This window comes from Physella acuta, unplaced genomic scaffold, assembly GCF_028476545.2.
Source record: "Physella acuta isolate Inbredline_101_S28 unplaced genomic scaffold, ASM2847654v3 ptg000562l, whole genome shotgun sequence".
NCBI lineage: Eukaryota > Metazoa > Mollusca > Gastropoda > Physidae > Physella > Physella acuta.
In genome coordinates this window covers 1,795,715-1,813,765 of record NW_026732081.1, presented here as the reverse complement: position 1 = coordinate 1,813,765, position 18,051 = coordinate 1,795,715, and the positions used below count along the sequence as shown (strand labels likewise).

General features: G+C 38.1%; 1 protein-coding gene across 1 annotated transcript in view; it reads left to right on the top strand.

The window, feature by feature from the left end:
- The first annotated feature begins 3,823 nt into the window (after positions 1-3,823).
- Positions 3,824-18,051, top strand: part of LOC131946474 (neuropeptide receptor 15) — a 42,632-nt gene continuing 28,404 nt past the window's right edge. The window contains exons 1-2 of the mRNA XM_059307244.1: positions 3,824-4,113; positions 8,451-9,046. Of these exons, the coding sequence (XP_059163227.1) occupies positions 8,460-9,046 (587 nt within the window). The 5' untranslated portion in view covers positions 3,824-4,113; positions 8,451-8,459. The remainder of the gene's footprint in view (positions 4,114-8,450; positions 9,047-18,051) is intronic.

The window sequence follows — 18,051 nt, the reverse complement described above, 5'->3', positions numbered from 1 at the left end:
TAGTTACACAGGTCTACATCGTTTTAAAATAAATTGATTATTTGGGAGGTTTTTTTTTAATTAAAGCTTTTACTTTTTGCAAAGCGTGAAAGGTTGTTACGTCAAAATATAAGTGACAATGTTCAAACTTGCAATATAGTGTGTTTCTTTAAGTTCAATATTTGATAGTTGATGCTACCGTTTACTGCTTAGATACAGCTATTCTAAAAGCCATTTACGAAGGTCATTGTCCTTCAGCTAAAACCCTTTTCCTGCAGCTAAAACCATTATGCACCCTGCTACAGCCATTGTGCATCCAAATAAAGCCATTTTGCTTCTAACTAAAGCTATCTGCATATTGCTAAAGCCAGTTGCACAAATCTAAATACTAGAGTGTGTTATTACTTATCTGCACCGGTGATTTCTAATAGGGTAAATCTTAATACTCGGAGTTTGAAGAGCGTGTATCGTTATTGATGTTGTCTGTTTACAGTATAACTACTTATATCATCAATATTGATGTTATCTGTTAAAAGTGTAAGTAATTATATCATTAATATATATGCTATCTGCTTAAATATAACTAATGAATATGGCGCGCATAATTCAATATATCGATGCATGCATAAAGCTATCAATTTGCGCAAAATCGTTGCCAGAAAGTATTGTAAAATGTTATAAGCTAGTTAAAGTTTGTTTGCACAAACTGAGTATTTATAGCGATGGTATAGTCTAGATCAGGGGTTCCCAACCCCGTGCCCGCGGGCGCCATGGCGCCCGCCGAACGATTCGTATGTGCCCGCCTCTCTCTATTCGACAGAGACAGAATTTTTTTCATAAACATTATTGAAAGGTTGAAGGGGATGGAAATTGAAATTTTGAGGGGGGGGGGGGGGGGGGGGCGGTGCAAATCGAACACTTGAGGGGGGTGCAAATCAAAAGTCTAGGGGGGGGGGGTGCAAATAAAAAATTTGAGGGGGGGGGGGGTGCAAATCGAAAGTTTTGTCCCCGGATGACGGGAAGGGTCGCTACGCCTCTGGAACGAGTTTGTCGATTTAAAATAGGTGGTGCCCGCTACCCTACCGATATTTTAGAATGTGCTCTAGAGTAAAAAAAGGTTGGGAACCCCTGGTCTAGATATTTCAGTTTCTAAAGAGTGTCTGTTTAGTTTAGTAAGTTAGAAGAGACGGATGTTTTTTGTACATAGGATAAGTTCATGGAGATAACGCGACATCTAAACATAGTTTTATCTGACAGTTTTCTCCTACCAGTCTGGGTTATCCAACGACGAGTAAACAGGGTATCCGACACAGTTACTCAGTCATTACTTCATACAGTACGCAATTTTTTACTTAACATACAGTACCCATACATTACTTCATACAATACGCAGAATTGTACTGCACATACAGTTACTCAGTCATTACTTCATACAGTACGCAATATTTTACTTCACAGACAGTAACCCAGACATTACTTCATACAGTACAGAATATTTTGCTTCACATACAGTACCCATACATTACTTCATACAGTACTCAATATTTTAGTTAACATTCAATACGCAATATTTTACTTCACATACAGTACCACGAACACCGGACCTTACATAGTATCCCACACATTACCACTCATTGTGCACCCACACTGCACCCCCACACATTACTCCCACACAGTACCCCCAACAGTCCTCACACACAGTACCACTCATTATACAACCACACAGTATCCCCACACAGCCCTCCCACACAGTACCCCCGAAAGAACTTGACACAGTATTCCCAAACCATACTATCACAGTGCCTCACACAGTAGGCCTACCAGAGTTTCTTCCAGGCATCTCTTCGGCTTTGCCCCCCCCCCCCCGAATTTTTTTACCGCCCCCCCCCCCCCCCCCCCCCCGAAAATTTTAAGTGCCTCCCGGAGAAAAAAGTCTGGAAGACTGGAAGAAACACTGCACAGTACCCCCACACTCAGTACTCAGAAATTTTACATTATCTTCCCACGCGCAGTAGCACACACATTATACCCACACAATAATCCCTTACACAAATTGTCATACTAACTCCCCCCCCCCCCACATTACCGCATTCAGTTCCTCACACTGTAAACAACAATATTTATTCCTTCCGCAAGAAAAATAGTTTCCTCCTAATTAAAACACAATTTATTCGCTCAACATTTCCTGATTTTAAGTCCCCATCCAGCCTCCTAATTTGCGCGCTAATTAACTCGTTATTTAAATAATTACAAAAATATTACAACACTTGCTCCACTCTCTATAGCGTCTGATTAGCTGTTGATTGCGGCTAGTTTGTTAATGAAGAACTACTCGGAGATTATTCATTTCGTAGTGCTCGTGGTTAACATATTAGTTGTAAGAATTTTACAAGTGTTACTGGGTTTTAAGCCAACGGAATGTCACAAATACAACTGTTAATTGTTTGTTGGTTCGTCTCTTTAAAATGTTGTAGTAGTTTCATCATGATATACTGTTGCAGCAGTACTACTACATAATGGGAGACGATTATTTTAACCGGAGACATACGAAATAAATGGTCAAATCAACGTTTGAACACGCATGAAAACATTGGGCAACTATACATAGAGACAGCGGTAGAATAACGAGGGTGAAGTATTTACAGATGGAAAAGGGGGGGGGGGGGGATAAATAGTGCAGCAATCTATCTTTTTAATTTTGCTTAATCAATGGAAAACTGATTGTTAACTAATCTCTGGAGAGGAGGGGGGGTGTTCATAAAAACAATTTACCAACAGCATTCGGTTGTTTTCATGAGGTGGGTGGGGGAAGGGCGGTTACATCCTTTTAGGTATTCTTTTGATTTACCTATAGATATAAGCCTATGCAACTAGCTAGCCAGGTAAACTTCATGCATGGACTCACGTGATATATCTCGCCCTTTACCCTCACCTAAATTAAATTAGTTGATGGTCTCAATTAAGCTAAGTCCAGACATGCAAACAGAGTTTCTTCCAGGCATCTCTTCGTGGGGGCTCTGCCTCCCCCCCCCCCCCCGGAATTTTTAGTCCGCGCCCCCGAAAATTTTAAATGCACCCTTCCCCCCCCCCCCAACGTTATGTGACAGACATTTAAATATCCAATGTCATGTATCTGACATCTAGACATTCAATGTCATGTATTTGACATCTAGACATTCAATGTCATGTGACAGACATTTAAACATCCAATGTCATGTATCTGAAATCTAGACATTCAATGTCATTTATCTGACATCTAGACCTCCAATGTCATGTATCTGACATCTAGACCTCCAATGTCATGTGTCTGACATCTAGACCTCCAATGTACCACAAGCAGGCTGTGATGACGTCTCGAGTTCAAATAATTCTTTACATCCGCTCTAGGCTTCTACATGGCTCCTAAATTAGCCGTATTATATTTCTGTTTGCCGGAATTCTCTGGCTTTTGACCGGACGAGCCGGCTATCTAAATAATTTAAACATCGAAGATTAAGATCACTTTCTTTATCTTCTTGGCTGTCCTAAAGGCGATATAAAAATATTACCCAATATTACCTTAAGTAATGAATTGAAACAGTTTAATACTGTATTATATAAAATTAGTATTTTGGCTGTATGCGTGATTATGAATAGCGGATACAAAACCATAGCGTTGCACGAATGTGGGTGGGGGAGGTGGGGGTGGGGGAACTGCTGGCGAGCAAGAGACACGCCGCTCACTGCCATAGGGTCGGGCGGGGAGAGAGTCGAGCCTGACTAGGGTGGGGAAAATAATTACCTGTGAAGCAGACGGGATGAGCGCTACTACACCTGCGCTAATTGGTGGACAAGGGACATAACACCGCTCACACTGTACAAGGGACATCACTGGCTATTCTTTCTACTAGGGATACCATTCATTATTCTTCGTACAAGGTACACCACTCTTTATTCTCCGTGAAAGAAACATCACTGGTTATTCTTCGTACAAGGGACATCAATCGTCATTCCTTGAATAAGGGACATCACTCGTTTTTCTTCATACAAGGGATATCACTCGTCATTGCTGTGACGACTTTTTAAAAATATCTCCATCCGTGTTAACATATTTCTCTCTTCGTGATAATGGAGTTATCAACTCAAATTTTTCAGGTACGTATGAGCAAATATTTTCTGTCTGAAAATTATTTATATTATATTTTACCTACGCTATAGAGGGAATAAAATGGCTTGCAGATTCTAGTCTGCGTTTCTCAAAATTAAAAACTCAATTATCTACGGCAGCTGAATGTGGTCATGCATACTTAGTCAAGAAGTTAATTAAAAATTATGGGAAATTGGAGGAAAATTTGGTATAAAAATTTAAATTATCGAACTACTCGTTTTCAACGTATACGTGCCTAAATAAAATATTTTAAAAATAATTTTTCATAATTTGTTCCGCCACCAATGAAAAAAATGCGATACAATTTCGGCAATTAGCGAGACTAATTAAATTTTTAACAAGGTTATAAACAAAATTCTTCCTCCACGCGAAAAAAGAAATCTCTTATCCTGAAGTTGACTGCTTATCTTTTCGGCGTAAATCGTGGCTTGTATCCTGGGCTAGCTCCTAGGATAGACCTAATTGTAGGCCAAGGTGAATCTTAAGATGAATTTCAAAGAAAAATAGACCCTTTTATCTGAGCACGGAAAAAAGTCACGTAACTAATAAAAAGAATTCTACTAAAGTTTCTTAACTGCTAGCGACATCTCTTAATTAGAAGTTGTTCGTTACTAGCTCAGTCTTTATACATAAAGATGAAGTTTTAATTTTCTCAAGTTTTAATTATTTACCTGATTACTTTCATCTTTCCATTTCAATATTTCCAAGCGTGCAATGTACTTGGTCGAAGCATTCTAAAATTTTTTAACTTAATTTTTTATGCAACACGTACATGCAAGCGTAGGGCGCAGTTTTTAGAGATGGGGGCATGTTCTGGCGATTTAACATGACGTCACATGTCATGTGACATTATCGTCAAGATTTGAATGGGGTTTTCCCGATGGGGTTAAGATTAACTGTTTTCCGAGAAAGGTTCAAGGTTATTCTGAAGATGTAGATTGGATTAGGGATAAGTATAAGCGGTCAGAGATCACAGTGGATGGTGCTCTTTTTGTGTGGAGTGGTTGGTTGGTGGTTCTGTTTTGCTCTAGAGTCGTCAAAGAAATGTTGCTATTGTTTTGGTGATTAGTGATGGAGCTGGTTATTTGAAACGATTATATGTAAAAAAATTTTAGTGTTGTTTTCGTAAAGTGGTAGGCAGTGGTAGTGTTGTTTTGTGGTAGGGATGGTGGTGGTGTTGTTTTGTGGTAGAGGTGGTGGTGGTAGTGTTGTTTTATGGTAGAGATAGTGGTGATGTTCTTTTGTGGTAGGGATGGTGGTAGGGTTGTTTTGTCGTAGCGATGGTGGTGGTAGTATTATTTTCTGGTAGCGATGGTGGTGGTAGTATTATTTTGTGGTAGCGATGGTGGTGTTATTGTTTTGTGGTAGCTATGTTGTTATTAGTAAGTCGATACCAGAAGTAATCTTTCTACGAAATAACACCGTTCATCGGTAAAGCTTTTCAGCGTTAGGCTCTGTCTTTTATTGTACTGAAATAAGCACTAACCTATGTCTGTTATTGTATTAAAATAAGCGCTAACCTATGTCTATTATTATACTGAAATAAGCACTAACCTATGTCTATTATAGTACTGAAATAAGCACTAACCTATGTCTATTATTGTACTGAAATAAGCGCTAACCTATGTCTATTATTGTACTGAAATAAGCGCTAACCTATGTCTATTATTGTACTGAAATAAGCACTAACCTATGTCTGTTATTGTACTGAAATAAGCACTAACCTATGTCTGTTATTGTACTGAAATAAGCACTAACCTATGTCTATTATTGTACTGAAATAAGCGCTAACCTATGTCTATTATTGTACTGAAATAAGCGCTAACCTATGTCTATTATTCTACTGAAATAAGCACTAACCTATGTCTGTTATTGTACTGAAATAAGCGCTAACCTTTGTCTATTATTGTACTGAAATAAGCACTAACCTATGTCTGTTATTGTACTGAAATAAGCGCTAACCTATGTCTATTATTGTACTGAAATAAGCACTAACCTATGTCTGTTATTGTACTGAAATAAGCGCTAACCTTTGTCTATTATTGTACTGAAATAAGCACTAACCTATGTCTGTTATTGTACTGAAATAAGCGCTAACCTTTGTCTATTATTGTACTGAAATAAGCACTAACCTATGTCTGTTATTGTACTGAAATAAGCACTAACCTATGTATGTTATGTACTGAAATAAGCGCTAGCCGCCGTCTCTATTTGTACTGGACCCAGAAGTGGAGCTAATAACGCCTACGTTTGTCGATATGTTCCTGTATTACGGTCAGCTAATAAAACTGTCCATCTAAAGATCGTGGTGCCATTGATGTAGAGCTAAGAGAATCTAATAACATCAGTTGGTCCAATCTCTCCTTAAACAATTTTTGTATTTCACCTTTATTTATCCAGGAGGTAATATAAACATTGTTATCCGAATGTTTACATAAACTTTGTTCTAGTACCTTGTTTATATTTAAACAATGATTTAACAAATATTTATTTAAATAAATATGTTCCTACAAATTTTTATTTTAACACAATTCTTATAATCTTCAAAACATTTTAAAAACACTCTTGCATTTAGTTGCTATTAAGATTAATTTAAAATTTAGCTCTTTTAATTATCCGTTTCTAAAATTTAATTGAGTTTTTACAATTAGCCTATGCGGAGATATAGGCTTTTTAAACACTATTTTATTAAATTAAATGTTCTAAAAAATATATGCTAAAAAGAAAAATTTCAACATAGCTCTCACATTTAGATACGACAAAAATTTGTTTAAAATTAGCTCTTAAATTTAGCTCCTAAAACTATTTGTTTAAATTTAGCTCCTAAAACTATTTGTTTAAATTTAGCTCCTAAAACTATTTGTTTAAATTTAGCTCCTAAAACTATTTGTTTAAAAATAAAACATTTCAAACAGTCGCTACTGTTCAGATGCCGGAGGAATCTATTTTAATCCTTTTGAAGAAAATTGTATTAAAATGTAATTTAAAAGTTTTGTAAATATTGATAGGAGCCGTCCCTTGTCTATGAAGGGAAGAGTTGGGGAGGCTTGGGGAGATTTGGGGAGAATCGGGGAGATCCCGATAAAAGGCAACGTTGGTGGGGCGATATGCAGTGAAAACGTGTGTGTGTTTGTTGTAGGTGCGTGAAATGTTTCGTGAATGCGTGTATTTTCTTACGTCTTGTGTGAGCGGTGCGGTAAACGTACCTGGTAAAGTTGTATTCAAATCTGACGTAACGATAGCTGGTCACGAGGTCTAGACTTTGGTTTCTGAATGAAAATTGATTGCGGGCGGTGTAGACAGGGGCGCGCTGGTGGAAAGAAGGGGGGGGGGGTGTTTTCAGACAGAGGTAACGCCTGGAGCCTGCAACAACAAGCAAAGTTTGACGCGGCAAACGGTTGAACTCTCGTCTGCTTCCACTTACTGTGTGACGCAGTGTTATCTTTTGTTTTATTAGCTCTCGTGTAAGCCTTGTAGGAAGTTGTTGCCATGGTAACCAATCATCGCTGAGCTGTCCAGCTGTTATGTAAGATTTCCGTAATTTCGATGTAGAAGTTTTTTTTTTACGCCTGCCGCGAGTTTAATAGTGTCTTGTATTTATTGGCGAAATAATTATAATTTCGTGTTTTTAAATAAAACTATTTTAGTAGTAAAACAAGTAAAATTCTTTCTCCAAATTATCTTGACCATTCTTTTTTTTAATTCTGGGAAATGAATGAAACACATATTTAGTAAGGCTCACTGGTCTGGTTGTGATTTATGTCATTTTGTGATACAACGTCAAGATTATCACAAAGAAAAATATCACATACATACAAGAAAAAAGTCACGTCATCCAGTTGATGTCTAAAAATAGATTTACAGTTATCATCTGCTTTCGCATGCATCTGGATAGTCTCCGCTGTATTGAAACCAAGATAGCTTGCATACCAATATTTCACTCTCCTGTGTGCGGAGTTTGAAAAGGAAATTCCTTCTTAGTTAGAAGAGACTAATTCAAGAGAGTAAAAATACAAAACACGAAATACTCAGAAACGAAATGTATTGCACAATGAGTATTTGGATGAGATAAGCAATTATTACGTCTGGATGTAAATCCGAAGAATGCGAACAGTTCAGTAATGAACTGATGTGAAGGTCAAAATATAAAGAATGAGTTTTGTTTTAGTTTTTGTGGAACAATGCAGACGTTTCTTATTAACATATGTATCTGGTAGTTGCTTATAAATATCTGAGTATTTACTTACCTGATTTCCTGTCTTTGAACTGTTATTACTTGTAGATTCAGAGAGTATTTACAATTGAAGTTGTTTTTAATTTACAGTGAAAGCATATGGTACCCGTAAAGATGGACAAAGTTCTGGATACAACAGGACCGGATATCGCCCAGGACATGCTTCTACAGACAACAGGTAGCAGGTCATTATACGAAAGAACAACATCATCACCACTCTACAACAACACTCGGCCACCTGACGATATAACAACCTGGCCATTCAGCTTCCCCCCGGCCAACGTTACCCCAGCCGACGCCACATCATGGCCTGTCAGTTTTTCCCAAGACATCAACACAACCGTGGATTTATCAACTCAGTCTGATATTGTTGTCTCCCTTGCTGGTACTGTAGGACTCTCCCTTCTCTTCTTCGCCATCGTCTTCATCGGAATCATCGGCAACTGTCTGGTGATCGTGGTCATCTTAACTGACCAGAAGATGAGGCAGTCGGTGACGAACTTGTTGATAATCAACCTGGCTATGGCGGATTTGATCATCATGGTGTTCGGGGTGCCGGAGATTGTCATGTTCATGATGAGCCGGGGGTGGCTTCTGGGGTCTGTCGCCTGCAAGGTCAACAGGTACATCCTGGTTGTCGCCCTTTATTCCTCGGTCATCTCCCTTGTTGTGTTGTGCATAGAAAGGTAAGTCAGCAGGGGACATAATTTTTCTTTTATTAATGCTCGGGCTTACGGTTAATGTTTAGAATATTCAAGGAACAACCCAAATTCGAAACAGTATACTCGTATACATTATGGGACGGAGTGGTCTAGCGGTAGAGAGCTGGACTGCTAACCCGTAAGTCTCGAGTTCGAATCCGGGTTCAAGTCAGCAGACCGTCCCTGAGTCCACCCAACTCTGATGGGTACCTAACTCACGTTAGGGAAAGTAAAGGCGGCTGGGCATAGTGTTGACTACACTATCTCTTCATATGATGAGGTCACAGAAACAAGTGAAGTCCACTTCACTTGCCCTATATATATATATATATATATATATATATATATATATATATATATATATATATATATATATATATATATATATATATATATATATATATATATGAAACAAATATATACGCAGACACATAATAGTTTACATTATTGTACATCGACTTTGCGAGCAATAGCGTACTGGATTTCAGAATCTGCATTAAAGTCTACATCTCTTTTTCATTAAACACAGCACACAGCAGTAAAAAAAAATCTTCATGTCTGTATCTTTTAATCAGACCACACACTAAAATGTCTGTCTGCCTTTAATTTTAGACAGCGGTACTCCACGTTTGTTTACCATTTACCGACAGTACAACGAGGCTTCAAACAACGAGGGTTGTTGTATTCATTGATCTTTTATCATGGACACAAAGCGCTCACCCTCACACTAGCAATACACGTTATTACCCTGTGGTTCTTGTTTAACACTACATGCTTTAATGGAGCGCCTCTTTTATTGAATAATGGATTAAAGTCGAGTCCAGACAAAGCATGAACATAGTTATGTTAATTACCTTTTAACGATTAGCGGTGGGGAAGGCCCCATTACATTGATGTAAATGGTTTTTAGAATTCGCTTATTCAGCTCCGTCTCAGCATAATTCGACCCTTTCTGATGTTTGTATTATTACGTATGGTTTATTTCACCCCTCCATAACTAACTGTATAAGCAGACAGGCATGCAATCGTCTGTTTTTTATTGCTCTTTTTAAATTAAGGCTGATTGAGCCACATATTCCCTTAGCATCTACCATTAACATCTTTAAAACGAATGCCGATCTAAACAGATATTTATTTAGCATCTACAAATAGCGTCTTGAAACGAAGATAGATCTAGCCACATATCCCTTTAGCATCTACCAATAGCATCCTTGAAGCGAAGATTGATTTAGCCACTATTTCTTTACCATCTACCATTAATGTTCTTGAAGCGAAGGCCGATTTAGCACTATTCCTTTAGCACCTACTACTAACGTCCTTCAAACGAAGACCGATCTAGAGACTATTTCTCACCCAAGCCTCTAGTGTCTTATAACCAGCTCTGAGCTCGCCAAATATTCATTTCACACCTGCAGCCCCTGAAAACCCCAACCCCCCACCTGTAGGAGTGAGTAACTCAGCATCCCCCAGCATCAACACGCCATCACTCGTCACGCACTAATTGCACGTGCAGCTCACCCAACCCTAACCCTAACCCAGACCGATGACAGACCTGGAACTTCGGGCCGTTGAACTGCGCCAGTTCCCAGTTTTTAATCGAATCAACAACGTGAGCGACGTTTTAACGATTTGTTTACATTTTATTAATTACACCAATGCTTCGACTTCAAACACCCTTCATTAAAATAGCGAACTTTCTTCGCCGACGATTACCTACGTTTGTGTATTATTTTCTACTTTAGTAGGTAATTTTTCAAAAATGTTTACAAACTCAGAAGGAAACAGCTATGAAAAACAGTTAAATGTTCACATTTTTCTCGTAAAGAAGCGAACGTTTTTAGACAAATTATTATTGTTTCAAAAACAGTTTCCAATCAACTTGTTTGTTTCTTCCTTCGCCCGTTCGTAAATTTCACACTAAATCTAGATCTAGAATGTATTTCTGAGCATGCTCAGATGAAACTATTCTCATGATTCATGCTGGTGCAGTTCTAGTGCCGTGCAAGACGTTCGCAGTTAGGTTTCTTATGTTGGTATAGTCGGGGATTGAACCCAGGACAATGGGCTAGACTTTCAATTCAACTAAAAAATGACGAGTAGGACGTTAGACACGATTCTGATTTACGACTAACCACGAGCTATAACTGCCTTGTTTACATAACCAACATTACGATAATTCTTTTTGTTTAAAGCATCCGATTTGTTCAATATTCTCTTTAAAAATAATTTCTAAGTAAAACTTTTGTGGAGAAATTTCAATAAATATTAAAATGTATATATAACTCATAGATTTTTAATTTTTAATTTGATTGCATTCACAAAGCTTAATGTAATTTTAATTGCAATTTTTTTTTGGTTTTATTAGCATTAACAGTATACTTATTCTTTGATTGAGTGCATATGTTAAGTATTTCGAGGCAACTTGTTAGCTGTTAATTACTTTAATTAAAAGTTTAACTAATCCCCATGCAAGACTCACGGTACAAGAATCATTATGTATCACATATGACCTAAACTTCTCTCCCCTACCCCATGAAAGTTCTGCATTTTTCTCTAGGAGTTTTCGCCCTTTCTTTTGAAGTTCGATTATCTCCCTGCTTTGTTTCATGCACTGCGATCAGCAGGGGAGACGACCCACCGTTATGAATGTTTATGGTGATTGTAGATGAGAGTTCTCTTTATCTATGTCAAGCGTTCAAGGGAGGGAAGAGTTGGGGGTGACGGAGCCGATACTTCACCTGAAGCATACCTGGAGTTGACGAGATTACAGATCACCTTTGATAAACACAAACATGAATTGTGTAAGCCCAAGACCTTCATCTTAAGGCGAATCTGTTTCAACTCTAGAATAAAAATATTCTTTTCTATGTTCAAGGCTTACAACAACAAAAAAAACAAAAAACAAAAAAAAAAACAAACAAAATAAATCAATCAATCAAGAATAACGTTTTTATATACCTACTTATTCACTTTACAAAATATAGAATAACACACCCACTGTTGTCAAAAGTAGAAAAACAATAATTGGTTGTATCGAAAAGTCCGAGTTCGAACCCCCGAACAGATAAGGTTTGCTATCTATCAACTCTTCTAGGAGAGAAAACTCACTCCAAGATCTTGCCTTGTAGTTTATTCCTGTTGGAAAAAGGCCAAGGGAGCTAATCCAGAAGTCAACGGCCTATATGGCGCTTTACAAGTTGACACGTAATACTTAATGGAGGAAAAACCGTGCAACATTTCAATCAAGAACGAAGAAAAATAAATAATTGTATTTCATTCTTAGACTTAACCAGACTACTGACAGTTCCAGGCTACTAATGGACAGTCCAGTTAAGCCCCCGCAGGCTTGTGATTTATCCAGTTGGGTTAGAAATTGACGGTCATGTGTCCGGATACAGGATCTACACGGCCTCAACTTTAAACCAACCCTAGCTCAGCCAATACTTTTGTAGTATAACATTTTAAATTATTCACTTATTGAAACTTTGTAAGCCCCTATATTTTTTTAAAGCGTAATCCTTACGTTAAAGAAATTTTTAAAATATTTTTATTACATAAAGATCCATTTTAATATATTTTTATAGCTTTGTACTATTTCTGTAGGATTTCACAGGATTTTGACCTTTAAAAAAAAAGAGATTTAAACCAATTTTTCATCTATGAAAATAAAAATGTAATGGAATTCTTTCCTTTGGCGTAGGAATATTTTCACGGGAATCTAAATACTTACATTCTGTCAGCTACAGGTATCTAAACCTTCAAAAATTAATCCGCGGTGTTTAAAATCTTTGACTGGCGCACAAGACATAAGCTCAGAGGGAGGTGTGTACTTCAGATCAGAGGAGTACATGAGGGGTGCGGACTACCTAGAGATTAAACTCTGGATTCGTTTTAACAAGTTACAACAGGGCTTAAGCTCATGGGCTGTGTTACTCTGTGTTAATTCTCTACAACAAAGGGAAAAGCTTTACGTAGCGTTTACACTTGCAACTTGTATAGTATACAAATATAGGGAAAATAAAACTCCGAAAAATAAGTATACATGTTTCGTGGGAAAAACGTTTTCATTTTAAATTAACTATTTGCGATTTTTTTTTTCTTATATGTATACTATACATGTCGCAAGTGTGAACGCGACGTAAGGCTTTTTCCTTTGTATTAATATGCTAGGTAATGTTTTGTTAAACATCAAATTCTTTCTAAAATATTGACAGAGCTTAATCAACATAGAAAATATTAATCGATTCCTATTACAGTTTACAATAGCAGCTTTCAAAAGCGCGAAATAACGGCTTAAACTCTGCTTATAACATTACTTTTAAAAAAAATGCAACAGTTTCTCACTTTCTGAACCTCCCCGCCCCCCCCCCCCCCACCACACACCAATAACAGTGTGACGTCATTTACGGACGAACTCTTAAAATGGAGAGTGGTGTTTCGTGAATAACACTTACAATCTATACCGCCATCTGTAGAATCTGACTTATGACGGCGGTGCTTAATGATAACACATTCATATTATACCACCAGCTGTAAAATTGACTTATGAATTCACACTATACCACCAGCTGTAGAATCTGACTTATGACGGCGGTGCTTAATGATAACACATTCATATTATACCACCAGCTGTAGAATCTGACTTATGAATGAGGGAGGTGCTGATAATACATTCACACCATACCACAAACTGTAGAATGAATTGACTTATGAATGGGAGCGGTGGTTAATGATAACACATTCACACTACACCACCGTCTGTAGAATCTGACTTATGAATGGGAGCGGTTCTTAACGATAGCAAGTTATCTCTAGACGGCCGACCGCTCTAGCTGACCTCTCACCACTGAAGACACGTGTAAGATGATAACACATTCCCTTTAGACGTCCGACTTGAAGGCGGATATTTCCGTCTCGATAAGGGTCTGGTTGTCTAATGCATGCCAGCCTGCCATTGGTCAGAAAGTACCACGTGATCAGTGGTGTCTCTTTGCTGTGGATTTGACAGCTGAGGTCGCTTTAAAAGACAGCACAAAAAAAGGTGGTCGAGTCATTAGCATAGCCGTTACCAGACAGTTGAAAAATGTGGTTTTCAAAGATCTTCTCTTTTAGTTGGCTGATTAATGATAGTATAGAATTGAATAAAGTATAAGCTAAGAAACGTATGGGACTGATTATCCGTATAGAGGATTAAATAAGAAGTCTCTTTCATCGATATTATTTATAAAGGGATTGTGTGGTCAGCATTACATTTAGATCTAGTTGCCTTTACTTTCTTCGACTCTTTCCATCAGAGTTGGGCGGGGAGTCAGGTACCCATCAGAACTGGGTGGACTAGAGTCAAATACCCATCAGAGCTGGGTGGACTAGAGTCAAATACCCTTTAGAACTGGGTGGACTAGAGTCAAATACCCTTTAGAGCTGGGTGGAATAGAGTCAGGTACCCTTTAGAGCTGGGTGGATTCGAGCCAGGTACTCATTACAGTTCGATGGATAAGGGGCAAGTACTCATCACAGCTGGTATGACTCGCGTTACATCAGGCACCAACCAGAACAGAGATGACGCTTTCAATGGCCAACATTATGAACATTCTCCATGCCACGACCATTACCCTACATTGTTGAAGAGACCCATTCTTTAGCTGAAGATAATTCACTAACGTTAACCCAGTTGAACGACATTCTCTAACGCTAACCTAGTTTCATGACACTCTCGAGTTCCAGCCACTCTGAGCTTGTCTCCCCCCCCCCTCGCTCTAGCCTCGTTACCGTCCTCCTAACAACCCGCTAAGTAAGATGGACGGTCTTAAATTGTATGAAGATTTGGACGGTCTTAAATTGTATGAAGATTTGATGGAAACTAAGTAAAAAAAAGATATCTCGGAATGTGAGCTGGTAACACACGGAGAGGATGGTCAAGTAATGTATGGAGGGATGCTAGGGCATGTTTGTATTGGTCAGTGAGTGGTCAAGTTGAGGGTCGGAGGGGAGGGGGTGGGGCTTGTGAAAGAGTATGATGCTGAAAAAAAGATGATAAAAAAAGGGAAGGGGGGGGGGGGGCTAGTGCTTGTGAATAATGTTGGTCAGTGGATGGTCAAGGTAATGCATTGAGGAGGACTAGTGCACGTACATGATACTGGTCAGTGGGTGGTCAAGTTGATGAAAACAGAAGGGCTAGTGCTCGTGAACAATGTAGCTCAGTAAATGGTCAAGCTCATAAATTTTAAAAAAATTGCGCACGTGCATAAAGATTTTAACGAATGGTCAAGATAATTTTTTTTCAAAGAAAATAGGAGCGTGCATAAAGGTTGTCAGTAAATGGTCAAGATGATACATTTAAAGAAAATGGAACACATGCATGATGTTGGTCAATGTGTGGTCAGGATAACGAATGGAGGTAGGCTAATGCACATGCATGTTGTGGTACAGAAAAAGTAAATACAAAGCCTTATGAACGGTCAGAAGACGACGAGGCAGATATAGAAAATACCGGGAGACACGACTTTAAGGATGCCACAAGACAGTTGGTTACCTTGAAGATTGTCTTCTAACGGTCTTTGTTCTGGTGAGGCGGTAGTATAATTACAGGAATAATTTTTTTAATAGATATCGTAGTGATGAAAAGTTCCCTTATAGATTAGACTCGACTAATAAACGCGACTACGAAATAAACGGCTGACTTGATCAGACGGTATCCGGTACTTTGTGTCTGCTACTTCTCGCAAAGTTCTTCCCCAAGACTTCTCCCCCTTTGATAGAAGAGAAGAAAATTATTTCAGGGGTGGTTTCCTCCCCTGAATGTGACATCATTTATGAACGACCGATAGGGAAAATCCGATAACTTTTTTTAATATGAAAACCGTGATAAATTTTTTATGATTTGGTATAATAGTGTAGTGTAGGTAGGGGACGGCTGTGTTGCGTGGGCTGGGTACTGGGGGAGAGAGGGGGGGGGGTGGATGAATGGCAATATTTTAGTGATCGAATCAATCGAATCGAATCAATCACCTTGACACCATATAAAGTGACTAGCAATTTGATAACTGGATTTCATTTCTAGAAAGATTGTGTATGTGTATGTGTGTATCGGGGTGTTGTTAGGGGTTCGTGTGTGTGTGTGTGTGTGTGTGTGTCTGTTTCTGGATTGTAGTTATATAAAAATATGTGTGCGGATATGTGTGGGTGAATGGTTATGTGGCTGTGTGGGAAATTCCATCACAGCGCGTGCAATCACAGGCGGAAGTGAGAAAACATGTTAGCGAGCTATACGTCAACAATTTTTTACCATTTTTTCCAGTTCGAAGATAATTTTGAGGCAAGCTTTTCCCAGTATATAAACACAGAATAATTTTTTAAAAAATAAATGCTCTAGCGGAATCTTTATGACAATATCTTTTCATATCAATTATAATAAAAATGAACTTGAAAATTATCGGTTGATCAAGAAACAAAATAGTCAATTTAACTACATAACATTTAAATTATAATGAGATTAGTGTGGTGTTCCACTGTCTTGGTACGAATGTATTTATTGAAAGTTTTCATTGTTTTATGAATGATATCTCTTTATGTCGATTTAGATATAAAATTAAATTATTTTATGAAAAACCATATTTTTTTAAATAAAAAAAACTATATTATTTAAATAAAATATTTTAGAAAGAATGTGTAATTAATTCAAATATAATTTTGTATAACGAACATTGTTTTTGTTTAATTTTAGTTTCCATGACTATAATACTATTTTTAAGATTATATATTTATGCAGAAGATTTGAACTCATGAAATCATCGACAGAATATGTTGAACTAAATCACCAAACTAGCCAACCTATCCCCAAGTCTTCAGCTTACCCTGACACCCGAGTTAGTCAGAATTGATTATTTCACTAGCCCTGTTGTTGACGTCCTGTTGTTGACATCCTGTTGTTGACGTCCTGTTGTTGACGTCCTGTTGTTGACGTCCTGTTGTTGACGTTCCCCTGGTACAGTCCTGTTGTTGACGTCCTGTTTTTTACGTCCTGTTGTTGACGTCCTATTGTTGACGTCCTGTTGTTGACGTCCCCCTGGTACAGCCCTGTTGTTGACGTCCCCCTGGTACAGCCCTGTTGTTGACGCCCTGTTTTAGACGTCCTGTTGTTGACGTCCTATTGTTGACGTCCTGTTGTTGACGTCCTGTTGATGACGTCCTGTTGTTGACGTCCCCCCTGGTACAGCCCTGTTGTTCACGTTCTGTTTTTAACGTCCTGTTGTTGACGTCCAATTGTTCACGTTTCCCCCTCCTCCACAAACGAAAATGTTTCCGCCTTTCTAAAAAAACTATAACGTAAAATGTGCAGAAGTTGTGAGGGCGGAATATTTGGATTGGATTAAAATATATTTGTTACACAAAAAATGTGTTTTCTTGTTTTCATGAAAAAAAACATTAATAAAAAAACAAAAATATATATAGAAAATCCCAGCATTCAACAAAATAAGATTTATTTTGATAAGGAAAAAAAAACATATAAGAATATTTTTTGTCACATCATAAGTCGTAATCTCTCATTGTTAAGCCTTCAATTTAAGAAAGTTTAAGTCTGCCTATGAAATGGGTCCTTAACCTGTTCAGCGTAGTAAACAAACCAACAAACAATTAAACAAAAACAAACAAACAAACAAACAATACAATTGATCTAAAGTTATCCTGTATGTCTTGGGCAATGCTTAAGTTCTGTGCCACACTTGCTTCGTTATTCACTCACCAGAGTTTGTTTCAGTTATTTTTCTCCGGGGTGGGGTTTGGGAGGGAGGGCGACACTTGAAATACCAGGGGCGGAGCACACTTCAAAATTCCGATGGCGTGGGCAGTGGTTAAAATACATATTTTCTATATGAATGTATTTTTTAATTTTTTGTTTGGGGGCGGGGCGTTGGACATGTTCAGGGAGGGGGTAGTGCCACCCACACTTCATTGAGATGCCTAAAAAAACTGCCTCTAACACTAACACT